The sequence below is a fragment of the Macrobrachium nipponense genome, chromosome 16 (genome assembly GCF_015104395.2).
Source record: "Macrobrachium nipponense isolate FS-2020 chromosome 16, ASM1510439v2, whole genome shotgun sequence".
Taxonomy (NCBI): Eukaryota; Metazoa; Arthropoda; class Malacostraca; order Decapoda; family Palaemonidae; genus Macrobrachium; species Macrobrachium nipponense.
Genome location: NC_087209.1, coordinates 77,548,036 through 77,563,906, shown reverse-complemented (window position 1 = coordinate 77,563,906; position 15,871 = coordinate 77,548,036). Strand labels below are relative to the sequence as shown.

Sequence of the window (15,871 nt, the reverse complement as noted above, 5' to 3'; positions counted from 1 at the left end):
TCCTCGGGCTAAGAGGAGAAGAATCAATTCTTCCTCATCTTCGGACCAAGACTGCCATATCCAAGTCAGCAGGAAGGTCGGGAAGTCAGTGGCTACTAAGCACAAGGTTAGCAGACGAAGCCGTTCGCAAGAATCCGAACAAGCGAGAGAGGCGACGGCCGACGGACTAGCGGCCGATGCGGAGTTGCCAGTTCGGATCGCAAAAACTACGATACTGCTGGTAAAATTGACGTTGGCGGCGAAAGGTGCAGCAGAGGATAGAATGCAGGTCCCAGTTTTGCCCGTAAGGCCGTTCAAAATACGTACGAAGGACGATAAGGCTCCTATTAAAAGTACGAAAAATAGGGAGTTGGCAAACCTCGGCGGATACGTGTCGTGGAAGGCAGTGTCCGTCTGGATGAAAGGTCGAGGCCGAGCTCTCCGACGCTCATAAACGATGCCAAAACTAATAGAGACGAAGTTATATCTGTCTTAAGGGAGCCTTCATCTTGGAGATCTAGACAAGATTCTCGCTCTAGATCCGTGAGCAGAGAAAGAGGCGTTCTCGTTCCCCTGCTGACTATCCAGGATTGAGCCAACAGCGGCCAGCAAAGATCAAAGAGACCGCGGCCGTAGGGGCAGGCGGCCGTGGAATTCCGGGCCGTCTGTCAGAAAATAGGGGCGAGACAACATCCCTTGTGACGGGGAATGGTACACTAGAGCCGGAGGAAGGAGAAAACCAAGAGTTTCTGGCCTCGTATGCAGAGGTGATTGATTTGATTCGTCAATTCAATAACCTTTCGGAGAAGACAGAAACACCGGCCAGTATGCTTCCGCCTGGAATTGACATGGCATTTGGATTAAAAAGGGATACCAAGGTGTCGTATGAATTGCCTTGTTTGAGTCATGCGGAGTCGGTCTTGCAACACGTAAACGCAAAGATTGCAGGGAGGGATAATTCCTTAAGATCTAATAGATCATTTAAATTTATTCCCCCTCCAATGATAAAGCAAAGGAAATATTATACGAAACCGAAGGTCCCTTTGCTGTCTAGACAAATGAACCCTAATGTTGTAAGATTAAGGCCTGGATTAACCTTAGATCAGGTTAAAATGGAGTGCCCTTCGATGACGTACCAAGAGGCTGCTACATTAGAAGCAACAGCTTCTGTCTTTCAGGCTGCTTCTTGGTTAGACCTTTGGTCAACAGCAGTGGCGAAGATTGCATCCTCGGAAGCAACAAGAAAAGTAGTGGATGAACCATTGTTCATTAGATTACTACAGTCAGGTTCCAAGGCGATTGCGTACCTGACAAACGTAAGTGCCAATGTTTGGGCAAATATCCTGCTAATGAGGAGAAATGCAGCGTTGGCTAGACTAAGCTGCAATGTGGATTTGGATTCCCTGTTAGCAATGAGGAATGGGGATATCTTGGAATCGCAACTGCTGTTGCCAGAGGTCATACTGGAAGAGGCGATAGATAGAAGAAGGATGGACACTAACGATAGGTTGGTGCAACAGGCAGTTAGGAAAACGTCTAACAGTCAAACTACTCCTTTGGAGGGAAGACAACAGCAAATGTCTCGGAAGAAGACAGTGAGACATAACATCCCTAATAGAGTCACAAGACCCTCTTCCCCAAAGAGGCTAACTCATCGGCCCTTTCACAATAGAAACAACAGAGGAAGGGGCAATAGGGGAAGAGGGAGAGGCTCAAGAAGATAGGATGGGTGCCTCCCTCCCATCACTTGGCCACACCAGTGGGGGGTTGCCTGGCAAATCACTGGAAGGCCACACCCATGGGGGTTGGCTGGCAAATCACTGGAAGGTGTGGCAGGAACTAGGGGCAGAGCAGTGGGTGGTGGATGTTCTCAGGATCGGGTATTTGATCCCGTTCGAGGTAACCCCGCCCCTGACAGATCAGCCATTACCCCACGTCGCTTATGCCCACAAATCTCAGAAGGCCACTATTCTTCAGGACGAAGTGAAGAAGATGATGGAAAAAGGAGCTGTGGAACAAGTATGCAGTCCGTCAAAAGGCCTCTACAGCAGGATTTTCCTGGTACCCAAAGCCAACGGGGAGTGGAGGACAGTAATAGACCTGTCAACGCTGAATCTGTTTATAAGGAAAACCAGTTTCAAGATGGAAACTCCAAAAACGGTTCTACAAGCAGTCAGGATCGGAGACTTTATGCTGACAGTCGATCTAAAGGACACATACTTTCAGATACCAGTCCATCAGTCTTCAAGGAAATTTCTCCGCTTCAGTCTTGCAGGGAAAGCTTTCGAACTCAAGGTCCTGTGCTTCGGATTGACAACGTCTCCTCAAGTTTTTACAATGAGTGTTCACCCTCGTGTCGACGTGGGCGCATGCTCAGGGGATCAGGCTAATAAGATATCTGGACGATTGGCTGGTGATAGCAAAGTCCAGGGAGAAATTACTCTGGGACAGGGCGACCCTCCTGCAGCTTTGTCACAGCCTAGGTATTGTGGTAAATCAGGAAAAGTCGCAGTTGGATCCAAGTCAACATTTGGAATATCTGGGAATGGTTATAGACACAACACAAGCCAAAGTATTCCCGACAGACCAAAGAATAGAGAAATGCAAACAAGTGGTGAATGCCTTTCTGGGAAAACAGACACAGCCAGCAAGACAGTGGCAGGTGGTACTGGGAATCCTAACCTCCCTGGAGAAGCTAGTACCACAAGGAAGGCTACACCTTCGGTCCCTACAATGGAGGATGAAGGAGTTTTGGTCACCAATAGTAGATCACCCGTACGAGCAAATTCCCTTGTCGGTAGAAGTGAGGAAAGACTTGCTGTGGTGGATGAACGACGACAATCTGACAGTGGGTGTCCCCCTTCAACAATCCTCTCCAGACCTCTTGCTGTTCTCGGATGCGTCACTAGAAGGCTGGGGAGCCCATATGGAGGAGTTGATGGTGTCAGCAAAATGGAGTTGCAAGGACAGAGAACTCCATATAAAAATGCTGGAGTTAAAAGCAGCGTTTCTAGCTCTACAGGAATTCAGGGAGAGAGTAGAGGGACACTCAATGGTATTGATGTCAGACAACACCACGTTTTTAGAATTGATTGCATTGGTTTTCAGGATGGGGAGGGAGAATACAGCTTTTGTAAGAGGATCCATTAGGGAGATCCATAACTAGAATTGTCAGAGTCAAGGATTAAAGAGGTTGAGCACAGTGTTCAAGAAATTATGAAAGGAGTAGGTAATATGAGTGAAAAAGTTGGAACTTATTGATTTCATTATGATAAGAAATATAAATGATTTGAAGAAAGGAATTGATTTCATTATGATAAGAAATAGAAATGATTATTATTATTAATATTATTGGACAGTAAATCTACAGTAGTATGCTGGTTTGATTTTGTTATTTAACATATTTACAACAGAAAGCTTTTGATGACCTGCATGGTCATATTTTACATAAAATCAAACAGGCAAACTAGTACTGTGGATTTACTCTCCCATTTTATTGACTCATGTGATTATGAGTTTTCTTTGGATTATTATTATTATTATTATTATTATTATTATTATTATTTTTTATTTATTATTATTATTATTTATTATTATTATTTTTCTTATTGATTATTATTATTATTCTTATTATTATTATTATTATTATTATTATTTTATTATTATTATTTTATTATTATTCTTATTATTATTACAGTGGAGAGTCACCTCCATCAACTATTGACACAGGAACACCACGGTCTAGATCAAGAATTCATTTGAGCAACCACGTAAGTATTGCATAAATTGTTTTGCTGTTGAATGATCTTTTAAATCTTGCAATGAAGTACTTCATACTGGTCATTGGCAGCCTGACAGTAGTTATATGAGCCATTTAATGTACTTTTGAAGCATCATGAAAATGAGAATACTCAAGTTTATCTTAAAAGAAACATATGGAAAATTACTTTTGCTATTTTCTCTTGTTTGCAGACTGAAGAAGGAGAGGAGGGTTTCATGAAACCTATGGTTTCAACTGAATTTGTTGAATGGAGTGCAAAGATTTTCATCCTTCCACATCAAAAATCAACAGAAGAACTTAATTCCCCATCTTCACCTCTTCATGCTTTCTCAGAAAGGTTTGGCTTCAGATAAATAGCATTTTTAATAGAAGTAGTTATGATAATTATTTCAAGGTGTCCCTGAGTTACAGTGGCACCTACTTATGCCATTCCAATCTTACAGCGCTTTTTTAAACATATCTAGTTACGGCCCTGTAGAATATGTATCTAGTTACGTTACCGTAATCAAATTAGTGCTGCTGAAATGCTGTTATTGGTGCTTAGGGCCTATTAATTGTTAAGTACTGACTGCTCTCTGCTGGAAGTGAACCCCTGTCATAAGTTGGGCACAGCCTGTATTATTTTTGTTTCTTAGATATTAACTAGAAGACTGTAAGAATGAAGAATTTTTTCAGGAGAGAATTTCTTGTATATAACATGTCATTATTAAAAAGAATCTTACCTTTGTGGACTCTCCTATTCTCTTATTTTTCTTTGGATCACATCTACCCATAATTCAAGGGAAGTTTGCGTATTCATGGGTTTTTCTGATAATAAATATTCACTAATTAGTGTATTTTGATGTTATTTTCATGACTAAATACATTTGTATGATACACAAATGGTTTACTAGTGTTCAAATATTAATACTATGTATTGATTAATACTGTATTATTAAGTTTAATCAGATTAATTGATATAAAATAATAAAAATAATTTCTCTCTCACAGAGATGTGTTTTTTGCATGATAAATAAATGATTTACTAATTTTCAAATATTGATATTAATGTATACAGCAATAATATCAATTCATTAAAGAAAATCCTATTGTAAATTAGTAAGATTTTAGCTTATAAATTAAAATATTATTTAAGAATGAAGGAAAATCCATTCTACCCCGTTTCATTAGCGGGGCACATAGTCAGTTACTGATTTCAATTACAGTCACCTCTCAATTAACCCTCTTACGCCGAAGCCCTAAAAACCAAAACGTCTCCCGTATGCCGAGGCAGGTTTGGAGTGAGCGCGGAAGCAGAAAAAATAATTTTTTCAAAAAATCACAGCGCGCTTAGTTTTCAAGATTAAGAGTTCATTTTTGGCTCCTTTTTTTTCATTGCCTGAAGTTTAGTATGCAACCATCAGAAATGAAAAAAATATCATTATCATATATAAATAATGCAATATATGGTAGCGACAAAAAAAAAATTCATACATAATTGCATTCAAATCGAGCTGTGCGAAAAATGGTTAAAGCTAACAAGTTACTTTTTTTATCTTTGTATTGTACACAAAATTGATATAATTTTGATATATAACACATTGTAAAACGATCAAAGCAACACACAAAAAATATTATCACAAAATGATGCATGAATTCGTAACGCGCTGACGTAAAAGTTTTTTTCAAAAATTCACCATAAATCTAAATATTGTTCTAGAGACTTCCAATTTATTTCAAAATGAAGACAAATGATTGAATATTACGATACTGTAAGAGTTCTAGCTTAGAATTGCAGTTTTTGACCATTTCGGACAAGTTAAAGTTGACCGAATGTCAAAATTTTTATATATATTTTTATGTGCAAATATTGCAAAATTGAGAAAAGCTACAACCTTCAAATATTTTTGTTTGTATTTTTCATGAATTTGCGCACATTTTCATATATGAAACTCTATAAAACGCATAATATGAAAAGAAGCAAATATTAGGAGAATGAGACGTACGCATTTCGGAGATTTGCGGCCGCGAATCGGCGCGCGGAGGGAAAGAAAGTTTCTTTTTTTAAATTCACCATAAATCTAAATATTGTGCTAGACACTTCAAATTTGTTTCAAAGTGAAGATAAATGACTGTATATTACTAGATTGTAAGAGTTTTAGCTTACAATTGCGTTTTTCGACCATTTAGGTAGAGTCAAAGTTGACCGAACGTAGTTTTTTTTCTATTTATCGTGATTTATATGCAAATATTTCGAAAAAGAGAAAAGCTACAACCTTCAATCATTTTTTGTTGTATTTTACATGAAATTGCGCACATTTATGTAACGCTAATTTAAAATGGTGCAAACATTTCGACAATCGCAAGAAAAAATTTCTGATTTTTTCGGAAGAGTTACCGCGACGACGTAAGGAAATTTTTTTTTTTTTTCATAAATTCACCATAAATCAAAATATTGTGTTAGAGACTTCCAATTCATTGCAAAATGAAGGTAAATGATTGAATATTACTAGAATATAAGAGTTTTAGCTTACAATTGCGTTTTTCGACCATTTCGGTAGAGTCAAAGTTGACCGAAGGGTGAATTATTTGCACTTATCGTTATTTATATGAAAATATTTCAAAACTGACAAAAGCTACAACCATGGGTTGTTTTTAGTTGTATTGTGCATGAAATTGCGCACATTTCCATATATGAAACTTTATGTAACGGCAAATTTAAAATGGTGCAAACATTAGGACAATAGCGCAAAAAAAATTTATTCGAAGAGTTACCGCGCGGACATAAGGCAAAAGTTTTTTCATAAATTCACCATAAATCGAAATATTGTGCTAGAGACATCCAATTTGTTGCAAAATGAAGGCAAATGATTGAATATTACTAGAATATAAGAGTTTTAGCTTACAATTTTGTTTTTCGACCATTTCGGTAGAGTCAAAGTTGACCGAAGGTTGAAATTTTGGCACTAATCGTTATTTATATGAAAATATTTCAAAACTGATAAAAGCTACAATCATGAGTATTTTTTGTTGTATTCTACATGAGATTGCACACATTTTCATATATAATACTTCATGTAACAGATAATGTAAAACGGTGCAAAAATTATGTCAAAGTGACGAAATAATTTTTGAGATGTGTCACTGATACTTTTTAGTGCAATAAGAAAGAAATTCGCGCTTGCCCGCCTGCGTAACGATTGTAAACAAAACAACGCCTTGATCCGTGAACTCCCAGCATCCCCCAAGGCGCATGATTCAAAAGTTTTCGGCTGGTAGGCCTTAAGTATTTTTCCGCGAATTTAAAAAAAAAAAACTTTTTTGAGTCGACGTCTAATACGTCCAATCGGCATACGGGAGACATTTTGACTCGACGTTTAATACGTCCAATCGGCGTAAGAGGGTTAACACGAGGGTAACGTTCCTGGAGAGCTCGCATTGGTTAAAATCGCGTTATTTAAACATATTTTTTCCATATGAAATAACAGGAGCAAGTGGGGTTGCATTCCTGGGCTTGGGGAACTCTGTACTTTTTTGCTAAGTACAACCAAATTGAATAACAGCAACATCTGTTTGCCTTGTGTTTCAACCATCGTATGATAGTAAACAATTACCGTAGTTATGTTATTAACGATGTTATGTAGAATAGGACTGATATATTTTTATGTTATAACTTTATTTGCTATAGATCAAAGATCAGCAAGGAAATATGCTGTTAAATTTAAACCAAGTTGTAGCTTAAGCTGAGAAAGCTGTTCAAGCTGTTAATGACTATTATTGTGCATAGTCACCAAGGATAAAACTCCTGTAAAGTTATGCCATCAAACACAACCGTAGATAAATTAGAGAGAAAATCATTTAATCAAAACTACTGGGTTTGGAACAACAAATTTTACTGTTGTTTTCACACTAATAAAAGATAAATAACGTAAAGCTCGTATTACGATGAAATCAAGTGAAAATAGCGAACAGAATCACATTTTTTTATGCAATAAACATGCTCCTAATGCAATCTGTTAACGAAAAAAATTATTTAGTTTACAACGAAACTTATTCAAGCCATATTTCAACTTGAAAATTCGTTGTATAACGAAAAATGACCTTGTCTCTTATAAGTAAAGTATGTAGATATTCGTTTAACCTAACTAGAAGCAAGAAAATTTGCGCAAAACTGAGTTAAATATGGCAAAATAAACTCGTATTTGCCATCAGCTGATTTCCAAACCAGAACATTGACCGCTATGTTAATATTTTATAACAATAATGTGAGAATGCATACAATATGATTGGATACAGTGGAGTAATAACTTTTTAAAAGATTCGTGGAAAAGATGCATATTCGTTACATGTGTAATAATACATAGCCATCAGCAGCCAGACATCGCTCATTTATGCCGACGTGTCCAATTTTTTTTTTGCTTTATTAATAAATAAACAAAATCTTTCAATTTATTAATAAATAAAGAAAATTTTTTGCTTTATTAACAAATTCATACTGTGCTATGTCTTTGTTTATGTCATGCGTTCATGTCATGCGTTCAGCAAAGAGTAAAACAGGCACCCTTTAGGAAACGAAAAGGATAAGAACAAAAAAAGCTTAAAATAAATACACGGTCTTGGAAACCCTTTAATGCTTTGGGTGCATTAAAAACTATGTGAACTGCATTGTTATTGCATTTTTCATCAAAAATTGATTATTTTACATTTTTGGAGTCATTTCTTGTGCCAGATGAGCGTCGTAACCCTGGAAATAATTTCTGATGAATATAATTGAAAAGCGCCTTAACTTCAGAACGCCGTAAGCTGAACCCGTTGTCCGTCGTAACCTGGGACTGCCTTTATATGTAAATGATATTTGTGTTATTCATTTATCATTAATTGGAGAATAAAATCAGTGGTTTCACATTAATAAAATCCAATTGGCTTTGATACTTTAATGAAAACGACTTATTGGTATAGAATTATTATTATTACAGGCAGTGCCCTGATGTCAATAGACTTGGTTAGCGCGATCAGGTTTTATGGCGCTTGTCTAGCCCCATAAAATTGGTGATTTATGGCGCCATCACGGGCTGAGTTCCTTTTATTGGCGCCACAAGCGTGCTTATTGCACCATAAGGGCTTGTGGCGTCGTATATTGCAATGTTTTAGTTGATGGCAGTTGTCGCTTTTCAGCACACCCCAGGGAACAGAACCCCCGCCGATAACTGGGGACTGGATGTATTATTATTATTATCATTATTATTTAGATGTTATACTTACAGTTACATTATTTTTAAGTACATATCTGAGTATATGAAATGCTAATGTTATTCATACATTATGAATGTTTTCAGGTAGATGCCAGAATTTCCTATACATAGTGATATATAAAGTATGTTGTTAGTAATTGATTATGGATCAGTTATTTTCATGAATCAGTAACCAAGATTACCAGAGGCGCCATCATTTCGTCTCTTGCCTCCTATTTGTTGCCTACTGACTCCCTCGCCTCCTGCCTCCCTTGCCTCCTGCCTCGCATTCCAAACCTAATGCCAGTTCTCTCCTAATATCCCTCCTATCTTGATCAGTTGCACCCACGCCTGGCCATTGCTTCCTTCTCATGCCTTTGCCAGCATTTTATTTCAATTATCATGAATTTATCAATGTAACATATCAGTGTAACTGTGAAGTTTGTGCTGTGCAGTGGAGGAGGCGGCTACTTGCCCTCAATTCTCCTAGACAAAGGTCACTGTCCCGCTCCCTTGCACCAGAGAAAAGATGTACTGGAGGTCCAAGGGAGGTAGAGGGTTACGTACAGGTAGTTGCTCCCTCAGTCGAACCTGTTGTTGGTGTCATGTCTTGAAAGACAGCCGCAGGAAAGGCATCTTTCTGGATGTGTGTTAGAGGAGGTGACTATGTGGCCCCTCATGTCTCCTAGACTTGTAGTCACTGTCCTGCTCCTCCACACCGAGGAGAAGACATACTGGTAGTCGAAGGGAGTCCAAGGGGGTTGCCCCCAATAGTTGCATCCTCAGTCGAACCTGTAGTTTTTCCCAGGTATCAGCAGACAGCCATTGAAAAGGTTTCGTGATGGATGTGTGGTGAGGAGGTTTATCCTACTGTGTCGAACTCGTCATGTGTTTATAGGTTTTGACCAAACACCACAGGAAGGGTGTATCCTATAGTGCAGTTGTCATCCTATTCCAGCGGTTCGTCACCTCATAGATGGCGTCGATGGCATGATTCCTTGGTCTCTTGACCTCTGAAGAGGTATTTTCAGTCAGTTAAGCCTCGTCCTCTTGAAGTCATGCTTGTCTGATTCCTCACAGTCATCGTTTGACTCGTGACTCAGTTAATTCTACTCACAATCGATGTTCGACTTGCAACTGAGCTTATCCAACTCTCTGTCGATTTTTTATTTGTGACTCAGCTGATTTGACTGAAGGGAGTCTGATGGGGTTTATTTCTCTCAGTCAAACTTGTCATGGGTTTTTAGGTTTCAACTGAATGCCGCTGGAAAGGTGTCTAGTGATTGGTGCTCAGCACTCATCAGATTAAAGGAAAGTTACTTATTTTAGGCGTTGGAAGCATCGTAAGCGACCTCTTGCTTCCGATAGCCAGTCCTCTCCCAGGAGTTCTCAGCCAGGTGTGTCAACTCTCTCGCCTTCATATAATGCTCTTAAAAGTGGAGATACTGACTTGTCGTCCACTGGAGAGGCAGTGGATCAGAAGTCTGCTCCTAACTTGGTATATTTGAGCCTTCTTTTGTCATAGATGCTCATCAAAATAGTACCAATTGTCATGATGAACACCAGGTATAGGGGCTTAGGTGCTCAAATCTCTCTTGTATTGGGCGTTTTTTGTTGAGCGCCAGTCCCTGTCCAGGTGCTCTGTGCCATCTAAGGCGTCCACTCCCTTACTCCAGCTTGCTCAGCGCTTTCCATGCCTCACCTGGCACCAGTCGTCAGTGGTCTGGTTTTGCCTGTTGGACGCCTGACGACACAGTCTCCTTGTTCATCTTCATCAACACTAGGGGACCTTTCGCCAACCACCACTTGAACATGACATCATGAGAGTAAAGGAAGAGGCTCTCTGTGTAGTCCTCTTCAGGAAGTTTCGATCACGGAGAAGACAGATGCGTGGCGAGAAGTAGCAAGTTCTCGCCAAGTTTTGGCACAGTCAACTCTACTTGACTCTTGCATTCCCCTGGACGAACCAACTGTAGGAAGATCCTTGAGGAAGCGTTTTTTCACTTGAGGTGAATACATTTTCCTAAGTCTTTGGATTGCTATCATCACCACAAGTCGATGATTGAGTGCGTTCTCGCCCTCTATCGCTAGTTCCAAGAAGAGCATGCAAGAAATCATCTCTCTCTCTCTCTCTCTCTCTCTCTCTCTCTCTCTCTCTCTCTCTCTCTCTCTCTCTCTTTTTTATTTATTTATTTTTTTTCCTGTTTGGGTTATACCGGTCATGGGCAGGATGAGGGAATAAGAGGAACTCTACGGATTATAGTCCCCAGAGTTCAGATGCAAGAGCCTATGTTCCTGGATTCGATCTTAGGATCTCCAGTGTTCCCATTTTGGGTACAACCAGTTCATCATGAACTAATCATCTTCGGTGTTCTGTTATCACCATAGAAGCTTTGCTTCGGGATAGCTTCACCTTTGCTCTCTTCATTAGAGAATGAAGGAGGTCTGCTTCCAGTCCTTATTCTTTTTCTTTACAAAGTGAAGAAGAATTAGGCTGATGTTCAATCAACAGGAGCCTATGAATATACTTGTATATTCTCCTTGCAACATGCATCTGTCATCAGTTGCACCATCCAAGTAATAGTCACACAACTGTAAGTTAATTCTTCTGATGTGTGACCGAGACGAATAGTACTTTCTCTTAATTAACCTGAAACTCAGGTCAGTTTTGATTTTGAGACGACTAGTGTATTGTTTTGGCAACAACACCACAGGGTTGGCATTATCACCGAACAAGGGGGTTTCTTTCCCTCTTGGTTTGGTTTAACATGTAGATGCTTGAGGGTATCTGTTGTCCACTAGATAGCTCTATGAGATGAATGCATTCCAAAATGGAATGTGCTACCAGGCAACTCAGCCTACCAAGTCAAGTGAGGAGCAGAGTACTGCCTTCTCACAAAGTTTTTTTTCGTCTTAGTATTGTTTCTCCTCTGTCATGGGGTAACTTCTAATTCTAATCATCGGACAGAGATATGTCTCATTAGACTCATTATCATCCTTCTGTTTACCACTCAGTACAAAAGAAGTCTGTAAGTCTTCTGCTTCGTCACAATTGATCCATAGGCCATTGTGATGATTCAGAATCATTTTTCAGACAAGCACAGCATTTTTTGTCTAATATATACTTTTTTTCTAATTTTTAAAGTGTTCAACTTCTATAGTAGATTCACCTCAATCGTGCATCTGAGGTCTAGGCCAGACCCATACGACACTCCTGATTGGCTGTTGATAGCCAATCATAGGGCTGGATACTCTCATTCTCTTGAGAGAGTTCACATGTATGTTCCACTTCTCCTGAGGGATACATCTTCTGGAGCATCATAAGGGACTGGCCTAGATATCAGATGCATGGTTGATGTAATGATACTATAGTTGTTTACCCCGAATTGGAGTGAATGTTGGAAGACTTAGTCTGCCCTGATAGCTCAGCTTCCAGTGTAAAGAGAAGCGTTCCTCCCAGAACCCATCTCATCCTCTATCTAAATGTGTCATCTATTTTATGTGGACTTCATGTTTGAGACAGTGTTTTGTAGTGTTTTTTTGGGCTACTTTAAAGCGAAGCTAAGGATGTAAGAACAGCCTCTACTTCCTTAGTTTTCATACATTATTTGCTCTTTACACCCATTCTGCTATCGAACAACTGGAGGCGTAAACGATCTTCGCTTATTATATTTTTTATTTTTAAGCTTAAAAAGTGTCTAAATTTTTCAATACCTCTAGACCATTTCTAGTAACTGACATGACATCATGGAAGGAAGCACGGGCTGTTCTCCTATTATTATCTCTTCACCTTTTCAATAAGGTGCTGAGTTTGGAGAGCTAGGGAGTACAGTGGAACCCCCTGTATTCACATTCTCTGGATTCGCAGACTCATGCATTCACGGATTTCTCTCTAGAACACATCCCCACATTATTCGCGGGAAATTCACATATTCGTGATATTCACTATGAGAAATATCCACAAATTCTTGTTTTTTTTTCTATCAATTGCATCATAAAATGCATTTTTTTGTGATAAAACTATGTAAAAACCAGGTATAAAAATTTTTGTGTGTAGCATTAATTAATAAAATCGCCCATTTTAAGTGTTTTTATAGGGGGTTCCAGCTATATGCAGGTTCTTACTATTCGCGTGGGGTCTGGTACACATCCCCTGCGAATAGGGGCCCACTATATAAAAATTCTTGGTGGGTTTTTCCTAAGTGTTAGCGAACAAATTAGGCCGTTTTAAGTGTTTTTATGGGGTTTCCAACTATTTCCAGGGAGGTCTGGTACACATCCCTTGCAAATACAGGGGGGGGGGGGGGGGGGGGGGGGGGGGGGGGGGGGGGGGGGGGGGGGGGGACCACTGTACAGTGTATCTGGAGCACCACCACTCTCAGTGGACGGGTCTTGACTTTATTTCAGTATAGGTGTCAGTGTTTTCTTGTTGTTTTATTTTGGTGCTGCCAAAATAAAACAACAAGAATGATAGGCTGACACCTATCATACATTGCTGGCCTTAGGAGCATTCCGGTCACTGTAAAGTTTCCCCTAAGTAGGAGGCAACCTTTGGATCTACTGCCATGCCACTATGAGTTAAGGTGAGCGCCAACCAGAGGCAGCACTCATCTGCATAGCTCTCTTAACTGATAGGAATGACAAGCATTTATTCAATGCTAGCAACTTTTTGTAAACTAATAGCTATACATGTATGTACTATTATTACTGGGTAAGTATATACAAAACCTGATTTTATATAAATATATTTATAAATTTGTACTTCAAATTTTATTTATTTTTGTTTGGTTTGTGAATAAGGCATTTGAAACTTTTTGTGGCTGTCTTCTGTTCATTCCTCCATGGATTTATTTTACCTTTGAATGTGAATTATGGAAATGCTATCTTTTTTCCAGCCTCTTAATTCTTGACTGAACTCCTTGTGAAGATCCAATTTTCAGAATACATTCTTTTTTCAGGTCTGTCAATTCTCGACTTCTTGCAGAGTCTGAAGAAAGAAGAAGTGTAGGAACCAACAAATTGGATGATCAAGTTTTTATACATCGCAATCCTTCTCCACCTGCAGTTTTACTGTTCCATCCCACTGATCCTCTTTTAACAGTAGCTGATAAGAGTTATGTTACGTAAGTGTAATAATGTTTAAAAAGCACAGAGATGTTTTTTATTAGTGGTTTATTTTAGAATTTACTCATGATTTTAGTAGCAGTGGCTTATTCCATAATGTAAAAGTATTTTAAAAGTTAATGATGGAATTATAGGTGATTGATTTTTAATGCAAATACTTGTTTAAATTATGTAAATAGATATTTGCTGTAAGTGCTATAACTGTATTTATTAGGGCTGGTGCCTTGTATGATAAGGCGCCCTATGAGGTAATGTTAGACTAGCGATAATCTATACGCTAAGTCGGTTGGTATTGCACTTCCATCTTCAATGGAGTGTCTGGGGTTTTTGTAGATCACTTACGAAGTCGGTATTATCTTTACGACGATGTGTTGAACTCATGGTTCGGTGAGGTTCTTGTAGAAAACACAAGGTATAAAAATGTATATTCTTCTGAAGTTTTACATGATGAAAGATCAGGTATGATCGTACAAGTCTTCTATGACGATAGCTTGATCGCTTCTGCCAATGATGATGGCTAATCCTATTCCTCTACATGATAAAGCTTAGGTAAAGAGGTACAGGTCTTCTAATGACGATAGCTAACTCTGTTCTGCCTGTCTACCATCTCTGTTACAAGTTATGAAGGAACAGACAGTAGTTCGAACATATGAACATACTATCAGATGACAGTTTCATACGAACACACAATCGAATGAGACACGCTACAGATCACGTAGGCCGTTTGAATAATAGGTCGGGGTAGTTGTCTCAAGCAGGGAGCTTGGACTAATGTTTATAAACAATTGAATGACTACAGGTGACGGCATGTTATCTTAGCCTACTTATATTGTATACGTCATCTTTAGCGTCTCTAGTCTGATCACATTCCTGCAAGCAATCTGGTTGACCTCTTTAGTTTTAGACTTTTATATATATGGACTAACATTCCTATTTTTTAGTTATGTAAACACTTACATTAGCTCGGTCAGCTACCAAAAACCAACTACTGAATATACTCAACTTGACTTGCATTTGACTTATAGGAGTGTGATCAGACACTATGTGAATATATATATATATAAGTAAATAAAATATTCATGGTGTACATGAATTGATTCAAGTAATAAAATATAAAACAATGATATTGGTAATATGTGATCACATGATATATAATGATACAGTTTTTCACTTCATCTCTTTAAGATACTTATGCTACAGAAAATACTAATGTACTCTGATAATTGCATAGAATGAAGATTAACATGATAAGTCATATTTTAACTGATAAAAAATTTCATATATGAATTGATAAAGTTATTAATGTTTATGCTAACTGTTATATATCTGATCATTAATTCATATACTAACTCATAAATACCTGCAGATATTGGTAAGATAAAAGGAACAGATTGATTATAGGCTACCTGATTTGTTATACATATGTATATGGATTCATATAATTATGATTAATATATGTGCACTTTAAATAGATTCTATTGCGTACACGCAAAGATATATTTAGATTCTGTTATTTATGATCATTTTATATAAGAGATTCCTATTGCGTACACGCAAAGATATATTTCGACTCTGTTATTTATGATCAATTTATATATAGATTCCTAGTGCGTACACGCAAAAAATATATTTCGATTCTTTTATTTATGATCAATTAATATATAGGATACATGATACTTTATATATAGGATACATGACACTTCATATATAGGATACATGACCGAGGTTATACTACTTCACTTTTAACTAGCTTTCGAACAACTTTTCGTCCATTACA

General features: G+C 38.2%; 1 protein-coding gene across 1 annotated transcript in view; it reads left to right on the top strand.

The window, feature by feature from the left end:
* The window catches only part of LOC135195837 (regulatory-associated protein of mTOR-like), a 244,149-nt gene that overhangs the window by 191,651 nt on the left and 36,627 nt on the right, over positions 1 to 15,871 (top strand). Inside the window, exons 17-19 of the mRNA XM_064222351.1 lie at positions 3,677 to 3,749; positions 3,952 to 4,097; positions 13,929 to 14,093. Of these exons, the coding sequence (XP_064078421.1) occupies positions 3,677 to 3,749; positions 3,952 to 4,097; positions 13,929 to 14,093 (384 nt within the window). The remainder of the gene's footprint in view (positions 1 to 3,676; positions 3,750 to 3,951; positions 4,098 to 13,928; positions 14,094 to 15,871) is intronic.